Source organism: Thamnophis sirtalis, unplaced genomic scaffold, assembly GCF_051295495.1.
Source record: "Thamnophis sirtalis isolate CommonGarterSnake01/CBP01778 unplaced genomic scaffold, rThaSir2_p1.2 scaffold_6, whole genome shotgun sequence".
NCBI lineage: Eukaryota > Metazoa > Chordata > Lepidosauria > Squamata > Natricidae > Thamnophis > Thamnophis sirtalis.
This window is the reverse complement of record NW_028261386.1, coordinates 69,805,953-69,827,953: the sequence shown is the minus strand read 5'-3', so window position 1 is coordinate 69,827,953 and position 22,001 is coordinate 69,805,953. Positions and strand designations below refer to the sequence as shown.

The 22,001-nt window shown below is 36.8% G+C and overlaps 1 protein-coding gene across 1 annotated transcript in view; it reads left to right on the top strand.

Moving 5' to 3' along the window:
• Positions 1-22,001, top strand: part of DISC1 (DISC1 scaffold protein) — a 166,173-nt gene that overhangs the window by 140,373 nt on the left and 3,799 nt on the right. The window contains exon 12 of the mRNA XM_087718096.1: positions 14,404-14,517. Within this exon, the coding sequence (XP_087574222.1) occupies positions 14,404-14,517 (114 nt within the window). The remainder of the gene's footprint in view (positions 1-14,403; positions 14,518-22,001) is intronic.

Below are 22,001 nucleotides of genomic sequence, written 5' to 3'. Positions count from 1 at the left end.
GATTTGTGACTCCTGCTTGAAGAGCAGATGGCAGTTGTGGCTGGCAGCACCTTTGTACAGTTTTGGGTTGTGCTCCAATAACACCAGTTCCTAGATTGATAAACTCTGCCCATGGTCACTCATGCCCTGATCACCTCCCAGATGGACTGTTGTAATATGCTCTACATGGGCTATCCTTGAAGAGCATCCATAAACTTCTGCAAACTGCAGAAATAAGATGAGATGGGATGAAATAAGAAGAGGAGATGAGATAACCTTTACTGTCATTTTTTTTTTACTGTGAGCATACTGGCCCACATTAAAAATGAAATTCTGTTGCCTACTCTCAAAAGAAGATACACACACACACACACACACACACACACACACACACACAGAGAGAGAGAGACACACACCATCTGCCTGGCCCATCAAATCTAGCCAGTGCGGGATCCTACCGATTTAACAACCACTTTGGTGATCATGCGCATTGCGTGCACGCTTGCACCTGATGCATGCAGCAGTTTAGTTTCCATGTTACTTGGGGGGAGTAACACAACAGAAGTATGGCAATTCACTCTGCTGCGTGAATCAATTGAGAAGATAAAGGTAAGAAAAGAGGGCAGGCGGGTGGGCCCATCTGATCACCGGAGCGAACCAGTTTGCTCCCAGCTGATTGTCAGAACTACCGCCGGTTCATCCAAACTGGTCCAGACTGGCAGAATCCCACCCCTGGATCTAGCAGAAGAGGTAGCACATCTTTTCTGCATAGCACCTGCCTTATGGAACATCATGCTCAATCTCTGTTAGCATTTTACAAATCTTTTTAGACTTAGCTGTGTCATCAATTTGGGTTCCAGGGGAATGAAGAATTGTGGAAGAAGCTCTATTATTGTTAAGAACTATAGCTTTCTCCTTGCCTTTTAAAAATTGCATCAACATTTTTAATGGTTGATTGTTTTCTATATTATTGTTTTTTAATTTCTTTATTGTGCACCAACCAGAGTCACATTTTATGAGATGGGCAGCTATATCAATATGATGAATAAATATCATATCACACTAATTTTGGAAACATTGAGGCACTTCCGTGTTGAAAGGATTAGCCAGTGACATCACTATTGCCTGGGGGATGCCCAGTTGGAAGTTCCTTTCATGTCTCCGGCAGAAGGTGGGGTGAATGATGGGAACTTAACCCGCCCAAGGGCAACACTAAGGTCCTTAATGCTAACCTCCAGCCTAGCATCCTAATCATACCCTGGTCCTTGATGAATAAGTAAAATAAAAAGTGCCTACTGGAATGCATTGTAAGCATTCTGGGAATAAAAAACAGGAGAAGATAACAGTAATTGGGTTTCCAAGGAAGTTTTTATGGTCCAAAATTCCTGATAAATTGAGCTAGAGAAGAAGCAGATCAGTACTGAATACAAAATAAAGTGTCTGATTTTGTAATAATAAGTAGAAATGTTCAGAATGGCCTTAATACTGTAGTATAAAGCTGTAATGCATTTTGCTTAGGACCTAGTATATGAAAACTCATTCATTCTAGCTTAGATTATGTGTGACCCAGCTAATATGTTTCTTTCTCATTCAAGAAGAACAATTGGCCTTTTTAAAATTATTCAAAACTGGTATTTAAGACTTCCTACAGGTGCAAGCACAGCATCTTTCTCCTAAACTATATCAATGAAAGCAGGCTGACATTTTTAGGATTATATGTCCCAAAGCGCATCTTCCAAATCAATTTGAAAGTATGAACTCCTGCAACAAACCCTCTAAGACCAGAGATACATGTCTGGTTCTTATGTGGTGTGCTTTGTCCCTCATTCCTTTCTAGAGAAAAGGATCGTCCACTCAGAAATGATGAAATTACAAATTACTTTGGGAAAATATGGACCTCAGAAAAGTTCATTTCAGGAAGTTGGTTCAGAGTATTTTCTGTCTTTAAAATGGTCTTCTGTGTAGAGGAGGCTGGAATCTTTCGGAAAAGCTTCTCAGAAATAATTCGCTTCAGGTTTGACCTAAATAGCTTTGTTCCATAGCTTTATTACTGAGAATAATTATATTGCTGACATCATTTCAAGGTGCTTAGTTTCTATCTTCATAATATGATGTGATAACTTTACCATTCTTAGGTAATAAAAAATTATATGCATGTATTTGGATCCCAGAAATCTAATTAGACAGGTGGTGGAAATCTGCAGTCAGGATCTCCTGCAGAGTACATATTTCTGTGTATAGTTAACACTTACTAATTGCAGGGACTGGAGAAGTCATGCTGGGGGATTTTAACCTTTCCAAGTGCTTCAATTGCTATCAAATGAAAAAAGCTGGGCATGTTTCTTTAACTAAAGATCAAAAATGTACATAGAAGGATGTATATATTACACATTTTCCACCTTAACATTTGTTCAGTGGAACCTGATCTTTTTCCATATCATGCTTATTTTGAGGAGCATATATACATGACGGGAGCTGTCCAAAGTGGATGCATCAGTTTATTTTGTTTTGGGAATTCATCTTACATGTTGAGAATATTGTAAGATTTCCCCGCCTCCTTGAACTGATACCCTAAAATCAGGCGCTTTATGATTAGATAATTAACTATTCCCCTTGCGAAAGTCCTTGATATTCTGTTTGACTTTCTCATTAAGAGGATGATTCCAGGAATTTGCAAATGAACATGATTCCATGCCCATTAAATATTCATTTTTGTCTAAATATTTTACTGTCTAATGAGAAATGTTTTGACTCTTTTTCACTATTATTGCCTATCCTTAACAATGTTGTCCAAGAAATCCCCAAGGAATCTAATGGAGCATGTCCATGAGAATAAATGCCATGTAAATGTCCATGTAATAATGCGAGAAGGTGATACAAACTTGACTATATTCTTGTGATTTTACATAAAAGTACTTTCTGAAAATACCTGTAGAAAACTGTAGAGCACCTTTAAGAATGTTTTAAATGTTGTAGTCACTGCTTTTGCAGATATACAGTGTTAGAGAAGGATTAGGAGCCAAATTGTTTAGTTTGTGTTTGTACAGAAACTTAGACAATTTTACATTTTTGAAATAATGAAAAAATAAATCATACTTAATTGCGACTTTATAGGTAGTCAAACTGCAATACCATTTGTCAATTAAAAATAAAATAAAAATAAATATTAGAAAAATCTTACACGCATATATACCTACAAATAATGCATGTAAATAGGGTTCCACCACAAAATCGCGGAGGACAAAATCGCGCTCGATGAAAGCGCGCATTTGACGTCATCACAGCGCGACGAAAACATCGTGCTGTGATCGAAAAATGTAAAAATAAAGCGAAAACCTTACCCTAACCCCCCCAAACCTAACCCTAAACCTAACCCTAAACCTAACCCTTAACCTAAGCCTAAATCTAACCCTAAACCTAACCATTAACGTAACGCTAAACCTAACGCTAACCCTTAACCTAACGCTAAATGTAACCCTAATGCTCTAAACCTAACCCTAACCCTTAACCTAACCCTAACCCTAACCCTAACCCTTACCTTTATGTGAATCGGCTTGTTTTAATTTTAATTTTATTTCAATTTTTAATTTTTTTCATCACGCTGTGATGATGTCACATGCGCGCTTTCGTCGAGCGCGATTTTGTCCTCCGCGGTTTTGACGGGTCACATGTAAATAGTGCACCAAAGTTTTTGCATTAAGGGAAATTGCTGGCAAAAACTGTATATTAGGTAAAATTACAAATATGTGCATTTGTGCCAAAAAGATACATGGAAATTTATAGATATGTGAAATGAAAACTTTACCAAAAGGAATCTCCAACTAATTTGGAATTATAATTAGAATCTAGCAGCATATTTTTATTCTGTTTTGATCGCTAGCAACTGCTAATTATGAAGGTTGGAGAATTGATGCTGGGGAATTTGATTTTTTTCCCCTAAGGTGAGCCAGTTTCCGTCTCTCTCATTCTATTTATGCTTTGCAGATTTGCAAAACTGAGAAGCTGAAAAAAATGAAAAGAAATATTTGCCCAAGGAAAGGAAGGACATACTGTACTGGGAATAGTGCTTCTCCAAGAACTTTAAAATCAGAAAATGGGAAGACTTACTAAAACGAATCCTCCACAGGATTTCTGTGGAAATGAGAAAATGTCCCTCCCACATTATGCAGCATTAATGTGACCCATTGGCAATCATTTTTGGCATTTTGCAATACAGAATAAAAATAGAGGAGAGAACCAAAATGGAAGCTACTGTTACCATTTTATTATTTTTTTTAAAAAAATACTGGTAACTATTTTTTTAAGTAAATAAAACATTTTATAACCAAATTTCTTTTCACATTAAGATATACTCCAAAAGTCCACTTTGTTGATATTACTTTAATGAAAAATATAATGATTATTTAACAATTCCCACTTCACTAAGTGAAAAGAAGTTCCTTTAGGCTGTAAAACCTATGTTACACAGTTTCCTTCAATCTTATGCTACAAAAAAAGCAGGAAAAGCAAGAAATAGTCTACTCTTTATAATGTAGGAAATTTATACAATATTTGAGTGACCACAAAACAGAACGTTATCCTGACACCAGTATTATCAATGCTGTTGCATCTGTGATGGGATTTGTAACTTCAGGCTATTTTACTTTAACCTTTTACTGAATTTGAGGGCACATAAAGAGAATTGACCTTTTTTACAAATATGTACAAATATTAATATTATGATCATTGATTTGCCTGCCCTCTTCATTGTTAATATAAAGCACATTTTAGGAAAATGTTTTCTGGTAATTTGAGGCAGCAAGTAAAGCCAAAAGCTATGCAGGGGGCAGGAGGAGACGGGCAAAAGGGGTAATAACTGAATTACTGTGCTGTATAGTATGTTTCTGGGTGAATATTCAGTTTTCATCCCTGAGAAGAAAGAGATAGCTTCCAATTTCCTTTGCAGCAAATACAAGTATGATTAGAAAGCTATTTCTCATTCTGTGATTACAAAAAAAATCATAGAAAAAGAAGCTCGCCATTTCTATTATCCCACCATCAAAACCACAAGTCCTAAGTGCATTTTTTTTGCCATTTCATGCAAAAAGTCTATAAAGTGTTTCCAATCAGCCCTAAATGTAGATGTCTTTTTTCTAATCAAAGAAGTTAATTTAACCAGCTCTGCAAGTTCCATCATCTTCACCAATCATTCCTTCATTGTGGGCAGTGTCAAAGCTTTTGAGCGTGTAATAATCTTGTTGCAGTTGTCATGAAACAAAGTTCCACATCTTTTTTTCTTGCTGCTAATCCATTAGTCCCCAAAGATGAACTTCTGGTTTCAACTGTGCTTTAGTTTTTAAAATCTTCTGCATTAAAGCATGTGTTTGCATCCAGAAAAATTAGCTTCTTTTTCTTTTATCCTTTTTCTTTGCACTTTTTTCTTTCTCTTTGTTGTTTTTAGTCTGTATTAGTTTGTGTTAGTTTTATGTTCACTTTAAAACTTTTAATAAAATTTATATTAAAAAAAGATGATAAAAGCGATGTCCTTAAATAGGCCTAGAATCTCTAAAGGATTTTTGTGGCTTTGATTCCGCTCTGTAGAAAATGCTGCATTGTGTATTGCAATAGTTAACTACTTTTAACTAACTGTTGTGCTGTTGTCACCAGACTATAGAAGATTTCTATAGATTAATACAGCCTCTAGATCTGGGATTTGATATACGGTATATGAAGGGCAAAGTCTAAGAAAGCTTGTACTTCTATGTTTAAATTAATTAAGTTCTTTATTTACAGTAAAAAGAATTGTATTGAGAGGCTATGTTTTGCCTTCTTTACTGAGAGGAAGAGAGAAAAAATCCTACGCAGTGGTGCCTTGGTATTCAACTGTTTGAAACTCATTGAATTTAGTACTCAATGCATTTTGACTGCAAAAAATTTGTCCTGGTACTTATCATTTGTTTGGTACTCAGCGCACAAGCTAGAACTTATTGGTGTCAGTTGTCTTATGGCTCACTGCATTATTCCTTATGGGGAAAAAATCATTTGGTATTCAGCTTTTTTGGTACTCTTTGCACCTATGATCCTAGTTGTATATAAAGATCAACCAGGAACATTTTCCTCGATTGTGAGAAATGTTTTTTTGGTGGTTGTTAAAAAGTGTAATATTTTACATCTCTAGTAGAGTATCATGTATTTTTCTTGCTAAAGTAGGATGGTACGGTTGCTGCTGATGTTAATAGCTGTGATAAAATGATTTTATTGCTAATTACTATTTTGTTAAATAGTTTTATTCTTCAATGACTTTGTTAAATAATTTTAATGGCCCAGAAAGCCATATTAAGCTACAAGGGGCATATTTGGACATTTCCCTCCCCTGTTACATTCATAAATACTCTCATACAGCTTAAATTCCCTAACTTCAGTGTAAATAAATGCTTGTTACCTACATTCATAAATACTAAGACTCTCTATACTTAGTAATTTCTCAACTAGAAAAAAATATTTTCTTCACTGAGTCCATGGGCATGTATACACAGGAAGGTCAGCATGAAATGACATTTTCTTAGAATCAATAAAATGTTTGTTCAGTGATAGGATGAGAGCACTTTTGTTTTTATTCTTGATAGTCTACTCATACTGAAATAAGCTCATGTGTTCTCATTGTGAAAAGGTGTAATATAAGGAGTAAAATATCCAGGGTAAAAGTAATTAAATTATACTAGACAAATTAAAGTAAGAGGACCAAGGCATGCGAGGATCAATATGTCTGAATTTGTTGAATTATAAGAGAAGCATAGAATCTCTTCTCCGCTTAATGGAAACACTGTCTCTAGAAAAATAATTATTATTCATAGATAATGTCCAGCCATTAGCAGTATCAGTTGCCAAGAGAACAGGGGCTGTCTTAGACACCAGGAGATATAGCATATGGTCTCCAGGAAGTAAACTTGCAGCCCACTTGTGTTGCTTATCAAAAGCAGTAGGGGTGCTCAAAATCCTAAAGGAACCTGTGAAGTGCCATCAGAAAACAAACTGGACTGTCATACTGGAATATGTGTGACATTGAACAGACACAAATAAATTTCATCATAAATAGGAAATCCGCTTAACTTTTCTTGCAGAGGCTTCTTACATTAAAAATGTTTTTCTTAACATAAAATTTATAAACCACAACATGAACAAACAATGTTTATTGTTTGTTAAAGTGCTAGAGCACTTCAATCCTTGTTCAGTAAATAAAGGATTTATATAGATATGAAGAGTTATAAGATTTTTCTTGGCATAAAAAGGTAAAAGTTCCCCTCACACATACCGTATGTGCTAGTTGTTCCCGACTCTAGTGGGTGGTGCTCATCTCAGTTTCAAAGCTGAAGAGCCAGCACTGCCTGAAGATGACTCTGTGGTCATGTGGCCGACATGACTAAATGCCGAAGGCGCACGGAACACTGTTACCTTCCCAGCAAAGGTGATCTCTATTTTTTTACTTGCATTTTTACTTTCGAACTGCTAGGTTGGCAGAAGCTGGGACAAGTAACGGGAGCTCACTCCATTACGCAGCACTAAGGATTTAAACAATTTAGCCACTGAGTCACCGTGTCCCCTTTTCTTGGTATACAATGCCATATATTTATGAATAATTTCTTGAATGAGCTATGAAAAAGCTGCTTCCCCCTAGAAAATTTTAAACCCAATAGGTTTGAAGTCTAGTTAGTATTTTTTCAGTAGTTTGGTTAGCTTACAGCCATGATGGTGAACCTATGGCAAACGTGCCACAAGTGGCACGCCAAGCCATTTGTCAGGGCATGCGAGGCTTGCCCTGTCAGCTGGCCAGAGCACATGCATGCACTGGCCAGCTGACTTCGGCCTTCTTTTGTGGCCATTTTTTCCCTCTGGAAGCTTCCTACGGGCAAATCAGAAATTCAGGAACAAACTTCTGGTTTGTCCATGGGGCCGTTTTTCGTCCTCTTCAGCCTTCAGGGGCCTTCAGGAGGCTTCCCTAAAGGCTCCGGAGGATGAAAAACGGCCCTACAGACAAATCGGAAGTTTGCTTGTAGGGTCATTTTTTGTCCTCCAGAGCCTTTAGGGAAGCCTCCTGAAGGCCCCTGAAGGGTCCATAGGACTAAAAACAGCCCCATGTTCCTGAACTTCTGGTTTGTCCTTAGGGCCGGTTTTTCGCACTCCAGAGGCTTAAGGGAAGCTCCTGAAGCCTCCAGAGGGCCTCTGGAGTTGGGGCAGGGGAGGCTATTTTCACTTTCCCCAGGCTTCTATAAAGCCTCTGGAGCCTAGGGAGGGTGAAAAAAAACACGCCAAAAATGGGGGGGGGGGAGAGCACTGATTGTGTGTGCATACATGCTGGGATCATGCACATAGCATTATGGATGTGGCATGCCCATGCAAGACCCCCCTGCGCTCCCACTGCTTGTGGCACGCGAGCCAAAAAAGGTTCGCCATCACTGACTTAGAGGTTCTCTGTTTTAATCATATAAGAAAATCCCTACTCCCCACTTGAGGAATTCAACATGATATCAGCAATTAGACAAGACAAATAAGCCTGTATCTTATAAGTAGAAAATTCCATAAAGCAGAATATTTGTAGCTCAGAATTGTCATGACGGGTCGTTGGTACTTTCGGAGCTTGTTTGTTTTCTTGCCAATATTTCATTACCTAAACTAGGTAACAACATCAGTGCTGGTAAGGACTGCAGTTTGCTGTCAGTTTATATTCTAGTGCTTTGCCTGTCAGTAATAGTGGGAGTGATCTTAGAGATTCTTTGTTTGGGCTGTTTGCTGTTGGCTTCTTTGATAGTTTCTTGATGGGGGTATTGTTTACTTGACTGTTGATCGGATGTGAAGCTTGGAATTTATCTATGCTGAACTGGGTGCTGATTGGTGGTGGAGTGGTACTTGGGTTTTTTTTCTTTCCTTTTTGGGCTGGGTGATAGTTGGTATAATCTATAGATGTTGTTAATGTCTGTGTGTCTATTGATGGCTGATTTAGTGAGGTTTTTTTTCTTATCTATTAAACTGGATTCCTTTAAAAATGTTATTGGTGGTTCTATGGGTGTTCTCTAATTGGTCCTTTTTTATTAATGGTGAAAGTATCGTCTACATATCTGATCCATATTTTCAGTTGTATTTGTAAAGTTCTAGAGTCTAGACATTGCATCTAAAACATACATTGTAAGGACCGGATGAATGCTTAGTATCTTGACCTATCTTAAGCAATATGACCAATAATTTATTTGAAGCTTTGTGTCAGATCCCTAAAATTGATACTACCATTCAATTGGGAGGAGGGGACCCTCGGAGTTAAATCATTAGCTACACCTGAAACAACTGAGTTTTACAACTTTTCAACTGCTTTCCTGTCACCGGGAGACTGAAGGTCCCAACATCTGTGGAGGGATGCTTATGGTAGCCATGTGGGATATATAACTTTGATGTCTAACTAGAGATAGCCATGGGAACGGTGCTTTATTGACTCCCAGGGCAGAAGAGTTAAGGAAGCATCTCCACACTTATGTATTGGTCAGAATCTGCATTCGGACAAAGGGGAGGGGTCATTATCAGCTTAATCCCATTTGAATGGCCTAAAGGTTTTCAGATGCTGCTTTGCTTCTAATGGTTTCCATCCTGCTTGATTAAAGGTTCCTTTTGAAATAATCAGTTTCAAGAGTCTTTACTTTCTCAAGTTAGGAGAGGAGCCATAAAAACTATGTATCAACATTATTTGTTGTCTTCCCCCTTTCCTATTTTTTAACATTGTCAAACACAATGATTTTTCCTAGTTCATTATCTGCTTGTATCAGTTTTCCCCCAAATTTGAATTTCTTGCTGATCAAAGGAGCAGTTAGCTTTTATCTGCTCCAGATCAGATTCATTGGTTTTTATTATATTCACTTGTACTCATAGAAACCTTTTTTCAGATGCATAATTTGAAGAAATCTTTCCTTTGCTATCTGTGCTCAGCTTTCACAACTAGTATCACCATTAGAAATATCAGTTCCTTTGGTACAGTAGTTTCTTGCTCATTGTAAAGATACTTCTGAAGAATTGTGCTCTGGCACACTTATTAGCCTTTAATAGACAGACCTTCTTTTAGTCTGTGAAACAACTTCTTGGATTTCTCTTACTCTCTCAATTATCTGATCTTGTAATACTTGACCGTTTCTCAAATCTGCTTGATCTCATTTCACATTTCTCTGTCAGTATACGGCTGTGTTCTTCTTTGTCATTCTCTCTCTAAAAATGTTTCTCTCATTCTAGAATATTGTTTCTAGGCAGTTTCAAAACATTATTTCTATCTTCATTTAACCTCATTTGATTCCATTTGGAACATTTCACTTCAGCATTCTTATCTTTCCTAGACATCTTTTCCTTCCTGATTGTATGGTCTCCATATTTTGCTGGCATCCTCTTTTGCCCAAAGTCTCTTGCCCCTTTACCTCTTGCTCACAAGTGTCTGTCAGATGGGGGATGAAGAGGATCTTCTTGGTTTGCTACTTCAAATGTCCGTCTGTCCATCCATCCTTCCTTCCCTCCCTCTCCCCTCTCTCCTTTCTTTCTTTCTTTCTTTCTTTCTTTCTTTTTTTCCTTCTTTCTCTCTCTCTCGCTCTCTTTCTTTCTTTCATCCCTCTGTTCTCCCTCCCTCCCTCCCTCCCTCCCTCCCTTCCCCCAGATTCTTATACGTACCGGTATATGTTTCTGAACTCGGCATCCATCCTAAACTAGTGTCATTTTCTCCCATTCTACCTACTCTACCATTAAATGACCTTCAGGATTAGGACTAGTTAAACTGTAACCTGGAGCCAGCTGGTCTGGAATAAAAAGTCCACTATCTTGTGAAAAGCACTTAGCAACTTACTTTTGCTATTAACAAAGTTTTCCTGCCATCTCGCAGTGAGATGGGCATTCAACCAACCAACCAACCAACCAACTATTGTAAGATCTTGAAGGCCTGAAAACCTATCATTCTCATAAAAGCAGCATTATTATAGTATATTGGCCTCCTTCATGGAAGCAGAGTTTTACTTCCTCAGAATGTTCAGTTTAAAAATATTATTTTTAATTAACAGAAGAGACTAAAGGAGCTTCCAGAATGAAAGCTATTTGCTTGTAACAGTAGAGATACTTGCCAATTTTAGAGTGCCATTTGGCTAATATGCCAACAAGGAAATTTTTTGTACACACACTGACTGGGTAGCAGAATTCCACCTGGGAAATATTTAAAATAGTTTCAGTGTCACTAGCTTTTATATATAATTAGTAGATCAGGCAGATAAAATTTTTAGCAGTGACATTAATAAGCATAGGACTCACTGAGAGGCACTTTAGTTATCTATTTTTGAAATTAAAGTGAAAAGGTTTTATGTTGTTTTTAAAGAGAATGACTGATGGGGATGACATAAAGACAAATGATTACCTTTTCATTTGAGCTCTTCTCTATTTTGTAGCCACCTTGGAATATTAATTTCTTTGGTTAAATCTGTCAAAAATTTTATATAAATAAAATAATGATTCTTATTAAAAATGAGATTATCTTCAGTTATTTTAAAAAAATGAAATCCGGGCAGAAAAAGTTTAAATTTTAATTTGCATGGGGTGGGGTGGGTTGTACCAAGAGTAGGATTCCTACTGTTAATCTGGACTTGTGACTTTTCCCTCCGACCCATCTAACTTCTATTTATAGACAAAATGACTATTATAAGGGAAAGAGAGAAAGAGAGGGTGCAGATGAGAAAAAGTGATATTCAGGAGGAATGTGGGATAATCCCCCAAGTCCCACATTCTGGACAAGGGCCATAGTTAATTATACATTATATTTTGAATTGCATTTCTTAAAAAAAAACAGGTTTGTATGTGTGTATCTATCTTTATATTATTCTTCCTAATATGCCTACTTTTTGTTTCTAATTACATTTAAAATAACAGTTTCAGTATACACATTTTTATTTTTATTTTATTTTTAGTTGCTTATATGTCATATTTTTCTTCCAAGGAATGTAGATGAACCATATTTTATATTCCTGTCAGTTCTTATTGGAGCTGTAATGGCTGAATTTGCACAAAATGCTTGATCAAGAATAGAAGATGATTATATAAATTATGCATTTATACATGTAGCTTCTTTGTACCCACTTTGTTCCTTGTTGCTAGCACCATTTTTAAAATAAATAAAATAACATGAATGGGACGCAGTTTTATTCAGAGGACCTGATTAGCAACTTCAAAAGAAGCCAGCGTTCATGAGTGAGAAAAAGCCCTGATTTAAAATTATAAAATTGTAAATGCTCATTGTAAATGAGCAACAAGTCATGATCTTTGGTTTGGATGACATGTGAGAGAAACTCTACCTGGTTTAGCAAATATGCAAGCAAGAAAGATCAAAGTAGATATATTCATAGTAAAGACACACCCAGTTGCTCAAATCATCCAAAAAAGTGCATAGATAGCAGAAATTTGAATACAGGTTATATACTCTTGTATAATCTGAGATTTAAACAGTATGCTCAAGTATTGTGATTCAGCTGGGGGAGAGAAGATATGTAGATAGCAAACATTCAAAAGGTCACAACTTTCACAATGTCTAATTTTGTTTATAGCAAGTAACATTTTTAAATCAGTGTTGGCTGTCTCTACTGTGATTGAAGTGGGAGACTGATCTATAGCCATATATAGTGGTGTTGTTTGGTTAGATTCAGCTGAAGCACTCCATAAATCAACACTGGAATTGCAGCTTAATTTCTACACTTAAAAGAAATAAAACATTGCCTGGTTTGAATTATGATGGTTCTACTCGGGTGAAGTCCTCAGAGAGGAAATTAGATGGGAGTTTCTTATTTTCACTACTTTCACTGAATAAATGTGCATTTATAAGCTTCAGCTGAAAGCTTTTCCTACCAACATCCAGTATTTAGTTCAAGTAATAGTCGTGAATAGATCATATTCCTAAACATATACAAGCTTTCTTCAGCACTGATTCTGAGATGTTCATGGTTTTTGATAATCAGTAATCCATTTGGCAATGTGTATTTTAAAAAAAAACATGGATAGTTGTCTTATAAATTTGTAAATGAGCAACACTTACTGTGTTGATAGAACTTGCTAGTTGTAAAGGTATTTTATTAACGTTTCCCAATTTTGAAAATTGTCTAAACTCCCCAAAATATGCAGAATCCTTATAATATTGAAGAAATAATTTAACAGCTTGAGGCATGAGTTGTTCATTGTTGTCTTTCATTCAGAAGTTTCCTAAAACATTTACAACCAATATATGAAGAACCTCTTTCTCTTCTTTAGTGTGATTGTCCATGTTTTCAAAAGCTTGTGCTACACAGACACATGAAGTATACACGACTGATATAAACCTATCTTCTAAAAGAATTCTATGGGGCAGCATTAAATCAAATACAATTATAATAAAATTCTATAGGGACCATTTTAGGGATTCTAAATGTCAAAAGCTTTCTTTCTAAACATTGGTGCCTTCTGCAAAATCAGATTATTTCTTTCCTTCCTTCCTTCCTTCCTTCCTTCCTTCCTTCCTTCCTTCCTTCCTTCCTTCCTTCCTTCCTATTATGTTTAAAATGGAAGACTAACTAAAAGAAGAGTGAAAAACAGTCATATTATTTTGAGGAGCAATATAAAACCATCAGGAAGAAAGTGGGGTCAGTGATAATACTTGATAGGGCACATGCCAAATCTAGTTTGAACATTTGAATAACTATTCAACAAACCATAACAATTAGATTGTAGGACTATTATATACATCCTACTTGTTTTGTGTTAATAATGCAGAGAATGATTAAATGTGAAAAAACAAAGAAGATCTCACTGTTTGCTGTAAAATTGATACTTTGTCATAGTTCCCAAAATCACAAATTACATTATGTTTCCATAGGCATATGGAGGAATTGCTTTAACTCTCAACAGTTCCAATGAGCAAAGCTATCATAATAATTTAGTGTGGCAACCATGGAATTGAATTTGCAGTAACACTTCTTGCAGCATTAGTTGGGTATCAAGCACCACTTTCTAAATTACCAAACCATATAGTCTAGAAAGAACTTTGCCACCTTAATAAGAACTAAGGCTTAATCTTCTATTGCATAAATTTCAGCTTGATAAGTGTGGAACAAATCCATTGGTCCAATTATATATTAAACCAGTGCACAACAAAGAGACGTGCACAATCAGCTGAAAGTATGAGAGAGAGAGAGAGAGAAGAGAGAGAGAGAGAGAGAGAGAGAGAGGGATTATCTTCTTGAAATAGTCCTTAACATAAGGTTCCCAGCCATCTCACTTCTGATATTTATTTGAGGGTATATCTGTTGCTATAGTATTTCATTTGTTTCTGAGCAGCGAAATATTATCAAACACCAATTATGGTAATAACAATCGAGTGTATGACAACCATTTATTTTGCACATTTTCATGTACTTGCAGGAATTCGATATGCTTTCTACAGAATTCAGAGAGAAATGTGAAAGAATAAGCAAGAAGCTGGTATTCTTGGAAGAGCAACTTCAGCTAGCAGCCCGTAGCTATGATGAAAACCTTGTTCATATCCTTTTTTTGATGTCCTCCAGCAGAAAGGGTTGCATTCAACTCCTGTGTTGAAACTTGCCTTGTCAGAGGTGGGCTGCTGCAGGTTCTCATAGGTTTGTGAGAACCTCTAGCTAAGAATCTGCCCAATTCGGAGAGCCCACAAATCCCACCCCTGACTGGCCCCACCCACCCTGCCCTGCCCCTCCCCTCCCAGGAGTCTCCACGCGGCCCATTTGGAATGCCAGGTAAGTACAGGGCCTGCACAGAGGCTTGGGGAGGGTGAAAAATGCTCATCCTGGAAGTTCCGGAAGGCCGGCCTCTAGAGGGCCTCTAGAGCCCAGGGGAGGTCATTTTCACTCTCCCAGAGGCTCAGGGAAAGCCTCCAGAGCCTGGAGTGGCAAAAATGCCCCCCCCCAGTGGTGAAGGAGACTGTCTAGGCCACGCCCACCATGGCCATGTCCAACCAGCAACCGGGCAGAGAACCTGTTGCTAAAATTTTTGAAGGTCAACCCTGTGCCTTGTGTAAACCTTTCTTAAGGTAACTATTGTAGTATTGTTTCCTGAAAATGTAAACTAGCCAAATAATGACAGTTTAAAAACTACTGAATCTGATTGATGAGAAATAACTTTTTAAAGACAGATCTATTCATATGCTTTTGAGTGCTACAAAGTAAAAGTAACTAATTCCTAGGTACAGCATTGACTTGGAAACTGGAAAATAAAACCTTGTTTCATGAGAATGCATCTAAAAAAATATTTTTAAAGGGAAGTAGATTAGCTCATGCTGAGCACAGAGTTCCAGTAAATCACATAATTATCTGTGCTCATCTCATAAAGGCTCTTTATTTGAAGTATTGGCCATTCGAGGGGAAAAAGCCTTTTGTTTAGTTTTACTGAAAGATTCTCATCAGTCATGTCATCATTTTCCTCTGCTACCCTAATTTTCATACTACTTATATTTTTTTCAAAGACAAAAAAATCTATTTAAAAATATATTTTAGGCAACGGCAAAAAAAAATCCATTTAATATTTATATATTTATTTATACTAATCAGTCCACTCCCCCTTTAATATGCTACCCCACCAGGGTTTTATGCTAGGAACAGGCAGACAGCCAATTCTAACTTTTTCCACAGGTTGTAAGACTTTCATTGGAATAACCAGAGACTACTAACTAGGGACAACTTGAAGTGGTGAATATTTGTCCATGCATTCACCAGGAGTCAATCCTATCTTGATGACATTTCAATCAACTAATAAATGTATCGAAAATGCAACCTTGGAGCCTAAATATTACATAAATTGTCATCAGGAAATAAATGGCAGGATGCTATATAGCACAATGTACTATGTAGAGTGAGGCACTTGTACTTCCTACTTCTGTGTATGATCAGGTATTATAATCCACATAAGGATAATGGTTTTGAATTTTCTTAAGCTGTGTTAGTAAGTGCTGGATGCCTTTCATCAACTTCCTTCAAAAATATTTTTTAATTCCATCCATTTTAAAAATATCTTAGGGCTGCCCCAGTGTTGTTAACTATTTAACAACCGGTTCTCTGCCCTAATGATTTCTTCCAACAACCAGTTCACCAAAGGGTTCAGAAAGTTAACAACCGGTTCTCCTAAAGTCATGCAAACTGGATAAATCCCACCATTGACTGCACCTTGGAATTTGGTTGTTGCCTTGCTCGCTTCATCCAGTAACATTTCCACTTCTCTCAGCAAACCTTCTGTACTTAGACATCTAACTTTCCCTCTGCTTCAGCCTCTATATTCACTACGCTCACTGCCTCTGGCTTCAGGCCCTTTAATTCCCTCCTCCTTTCCTTTATCTGCATCATCACAAACAATTATTAGTAATTACATTTAGCTCCCACCTTTCCTCCAAGAGTTACGTAAGGGTCTCCTTTCATGTTTAGCTCCACAAAAATAATCCATTGAGGAAGATTGAGCAAAGTACAAGCAAAGTCCCTCGGTGAACTTCTATGACTATAGACCAGTGGTGGCGAACCTTTTAGACACCGGGTGCCCAAACTGTGCACTTGCATGCACAATGTGAAAGGTTTGTGCATGCGAATGTGCAATTGTGCAGATGTGTGCAGGCACAGACATACTGAACATGTGCATGCACGAACATGCACATGCATGGACATGCATGCATGCATAGCAGAGACCTGAAGACCCACTGGCCGGCAGGAGGCAAGGCATCCCAACACCAGCAGTGTGGCAAGAGGTAAGATGTTTTTCTTTCATGAGCTCCTGTTTCATCATTTGCAGGGAAATGGAAGCTCACAAAAGAAACACCATGGAGATCTGACATGGGGCAATGGCGTGCATGCCAGCAGAGAAGGCTCTGCATGCCACCTCTGGCACATGTGCCATCGGTTCGGCTATAGACTTTAACCAGAGTATTCCCAGTCTTAATCTGAGCCACTATACTGCCATTTTTAACTGGGCCCACGTACCTCAGTGACTAGCTTCTCCATTTTATCTGTTAAGGAATGGGGTGAATCAGAATTTTTCACAGGAACAAGCAAAAGGCTTGTTTGAGGTTGGTTGTAGTAGCAAGAGGCTTTCCAAAGATTGTCTTCACTTGCACTACACTGAAATTTTTGCACTTATTGCTTTGCACTCATATAATAGTTTTCAATTTTTTTCTATCAGCCATCTAATATAATTCTAAATTACCAGATGGATCAGATGTATTCTTGAGCAGTCAATTCCTCAGAGTCTGTCAGAAAATCATTTATCTAGTGCTCTTGAAACTGAGTGAAATCTTTTCACCGGCTTGATCTAAATTAGGTCAGTTTAAAATATGCTGGTTTTCACAGAGCCCATAAAGGTTCATTTGAATCATTTTCATGCTAGTTGTATGCAATGCTAAATATGAAAAATGAAGAATAGATAAATTCTTGTTAATATAAATTCTAAAGTTTTGTTATTTCCAAACTACAGTTTTATAATACATTATGTTAAATGTTACAGTAGAGTATTGCTAACAGAAAATATCTATCAACTGTTATAAAGTTGTATGGATTACAAATATCGAGCACAAAGATAGTTGTATTATTATTGAAAAAGCTATAAATTGCTAGTAAGGAAATTAGTAATTTTGATATTAGATTTACAGTAATCAGAACATATAAAAATAGCTCAAATTATATTATCCAGCTTACTTTATGCAGTTTATATTTCTAATATTAATGACCTCTTAAGAAAGAAAATGCACTTAGCTGAATTTGAGGAAAGATGGATAGGACTCAATCTAATTGTGTATTGTTCCTGATGGCGACTATCATCTTATTCAGTGGAATCTGTATACAGAACTGACACCCTTGTGGCACTTTTTTAATGTACTGTGAACACTGCTTTGCAAAAAACTGTAACACAGTGGCCATTTAGATGCCATTCAGATAAAATCCCATGAATGGGGAACCTGAATTTCTGAAAACCACCCTGGATAAAACTTGCTGAATCAAGATGTAATGTAAGGAATGAAAATAGCAATGGACATTGAGAATTATTTTAAAGTGCCATTTGTCAACATTAGGAGAGGCATCTTTCAAGGTGACTCATCATCCTTAGTATTTATCATTGCTATGAGCCCACTTTCAGTAATTTTCAAGAAAACAAACCATGCATGGTTGAAAAGAAGAAAGTGTTGATAATTGTTGTGGAAATACCAGGGGATAGAAATAGAAGACAAAAAGTAAAGAGGATCACATAATATCCAGATCCAAAAATCAAAATACTGTAGAAAGGTTTTGACATAAATCAGTTATGGTAGTCCCAGCACACTGGGTGGCATACCAAAAAATATTGGATGGCACTTTCAAAATATGCACATTGACCACATTTCTATATGTCCAAAGCCCAGACTGCTTATACTATATCTACATATACTACACCAATGCAATATGCCATCTTAGGTTCTTGGGAAGAGCTTGATGCATATGAAATCCAACACCAGTTAAAAAACTGGCAATGTGATTTCACATTGTTGTGAATAGATAAACAGACAAGCACCTGCCTTTCCAGAGGTAGCAGTTGTTGATAAAAAAGCATTTGTTAATAATAAAGACAAAAAAAAAGTCTGGATAGTGAATAGGGTAGTACCTGGATACAGCAGAAGAGAAGAGAAAGAACTGGAGAAAATCACAATATACAAAGACCTGCAAACAGAAGTAGAATCACTACTGCAAGAGAAAGCAACAGTGATATGTGGGTGCAATCCCAAAACATCTGGATTACCACTTGAACTCTATCAGGATTGGCAAAATTACAATCAATCAATTTCAAAAAAGTAGCTTTACTTGGAACAGTTTATATTCTGTGATGAATATTATTAAATATATCTATCTATCTCAGGCCCTTGGAAAAGACTCAATAGCTGGATAAAAAAAATGCCATATCCATTCTAAAAATCTACATTCAACCATAATAATTTGCAGCTATTAGAACATGGTGCACTAAAGTTGTATAAACATCAATGCAAGACAGGATGACCCCATTCTGAATGTAAGATGAGGGGGCACTGTAGAGACAGAAAGATTTAAGATGGCATCATTTCTTGCTGGCTCCAATTTTTTTTTGGGGGGGGGAGGGAGGCATGGCACAGCAGCTGTGTGTATTTGTGCTGTTAAGTTTGAAAAGTACTTCAGTTTTGTTTGACTTAATAACCGTGCCCCCTCGTTATAGGATTCTGAATTCAGCAAGATCAACTTCCATGAGCAGGCGTTTGTATCTTAAAGTGCAGTCTGGCCTTGGAAGCTGATTTGAAGGTGCCACCTCCCACAGCTTCTAATGTTCACATTAAGTGTTCATTGGCATGGAAAGTTAAATGGGCAGAGGAGCTGGCAAACATCATGTTGGAAGTAGCTCTTAGCAATGGCAGTTCAAAAGATGCACACAGTATTTCTGGTGGCAAAACATACACAAACCCTATATATTTTCATGCCTAAGGGGTACATTAAGACGCATCAGTTCTTGCAGATGGCAAAATAGGCCCTCAGTTCTGAGTCTGATTAAGAAAAAATTGGTTTAATGGATAGAAGTAGAACTGCATCTCTTAAAAGAGAGATTAAAAGATTCCTTCTGAGTGATCCAACTTCCTGGTGCTGTCAAGCAAGCGGTTCTGCCAATATTTAAACACACTGTGGATTTGATTAATAATTAAATTTCTATTAGAAGGAATAAATGCCAGATGTCATTGTTTTTTCAATCTACATTTTAATGGCACTGAATACTGGAATCAGCCAGCTTGCTAGCAGGAGCTGACTAACGCAACATAGATGAAGCCAGAAGCCAGCACTAATGCTTAACACTGAATATTTACTCAGGCCCACTAGGGATTTTTATTTAATATTGTAGCTTCTCAAAGTAAATATTAAGCAGTAGGTTTCACATTTGGCAGACGGGGAGGGGGAAAGCAAATAACCAAATTAAACTGCACTCTTAGACTTCCTCACTTGGTATAAATCCCTTGAATTTCATGGGACTTACTTCCGAGTAAGCTGGTGTTGGATTGTATAAGGGCAAGCTTGTATGTATCCTTTTGCCTGATCAATATATTTAGATAAAAGTACCAGAGTTCAGCAAGTCTGCAAAAGAGCCAATGGCTCTTAATCAGTTGAAAAGCATATGAAAATAATCTGAATTGTTAATTGGAAGAGTCAAAAGCTGAGGTAATGCACTTCTGGTGTCTAAGGAGCTGATGAGAGGTGTTATTTCCCTGATAGGGAGGGTCCTAACATTCCCAATAAAATTAAATGGATTTTATATTGCAATTTCACAGTTATTTGGGGTCTTAATTAGCAGTTATGATTTTGCCAGACAATCTGAGTGCTTGTAATAGTTTCACTAAAATATGGGTTGACTCGTTTAATCCTGCATGTACAAAGGATTCCTTTTTCACTATGCTTAAAAAAAAGCTTCCAGTAATTTTCTGTAGTGGTTCAGAATTACTAACCGATTCCTTTTTTCTTTTTTTTCGAGAGAATTATTATTTTGTTTTTTAAAACAGACTACAAAATATACATATTTGGAGGGAGGTGCTTTTGGAAATCAGAATGTCTATCCCTGTCCTTTTGTCTGGTACAATATGATATTTGTTTAACTAAAACTGCTAAAAAATATCATATGCATAGTCTCAGTGCTACATACTGAAATTGTGCATTTACTATCAACTTAAACCTTTTTCACCAGAGAAATTGCTGTGTTTGAATATCTGAGTTACAAATCTGTGTTGCAAAGAATCTGTTTTCAATCTACAGCTATTCCCTGAATCTTTGTTAGTAATCACTTAGTAAATTGCTTCCTTGTTTATTTGCTTTCTCTTAGCGAGCAAAGAAAAGGAGCAGAAGCATTTATTTGCTTTTCCAATTGGTCCAGAAGTAAAAATGAAAGAGTTCTCAGATCAAATTCAACTCTTGTTGATGCCTGGTGAGCAGTCATAGCATGTAGCTATTTGATTACTTTGGATTGCCTTCTTCCTGGATGCTTTCTGGCTTCCTAATTTTGCCTATAAACTTGAGATTTCCTGGTGTATTCGCTTCTAAGAAATAACCAGATACAACCTTTGTTGCTTCTCTGGAGATCAGTTAAGGTCACTTTAGATCAGAGGAAAATTACCAAGGTCATATTGGGAGGATGGAAGTTCATTGAAGTGACTTTGCTTAGTGGTCCACAAAACCAAACAGTGGAGCTTATTACTTATTACTCTTTGTTTCCTTGAAAGCAGACAACTGAAGCAGGAGGAAGTCAGAACCTGTAACTATCTCCAGATAGTTTGGACCTTGTGTAAATGCAGGGTGAGGATGGATCTCTGACATAGATGAAACAGCATTATTCTGAAGAGTGTGTAGTATGTGTGACAATGCCTTGTAGAACTTCAGTACCGATTTCACTGCCCCTGTAGAATTATGAAGGTTTCATTGAGGGTCAGTTTATTTTCATTTTAAAGATCTGAGCAATATTTCTTCAGCAATGAAAAATGAAAATCTCTAAACACTGGATGAAATTTTGTACAAGGTTGAACTAAATTTTAAAAAATGTGGATGTTGAGTTTTTATGAAATAAAATGGTTCTATGTAACCCAGCCAAGTCTTACATAGGTGAGAAAAAAATAAGACTTTACAGTGTGTGGATTCAAAAGGTGAGTTATATTTACAGTATCCCAAATAGTGGGGAAAATGAAAAGATAGAGCTCTATATTTCTGGTGGTCTAAATTTAATGACATTTTAAAAACCATTCTGACCTTTCTATACGTATATTCATATTCTCACTGAAACTTGCTATATGTTTTATGGATCTTCATTTTTATTTCCGTTTTCCAATTTATTATTATTTTGAGTTTATTGTTGTTTTATTATTTTTGTGTTTTGTCTGCAATTTCATTTGTACAATAACATAGAATTCTAAAATTAAAAAGTGAAATTTTACAGATGCATATACAGAACAGTACAATTCCTTTTCAAAACTCAGCAAATTTATG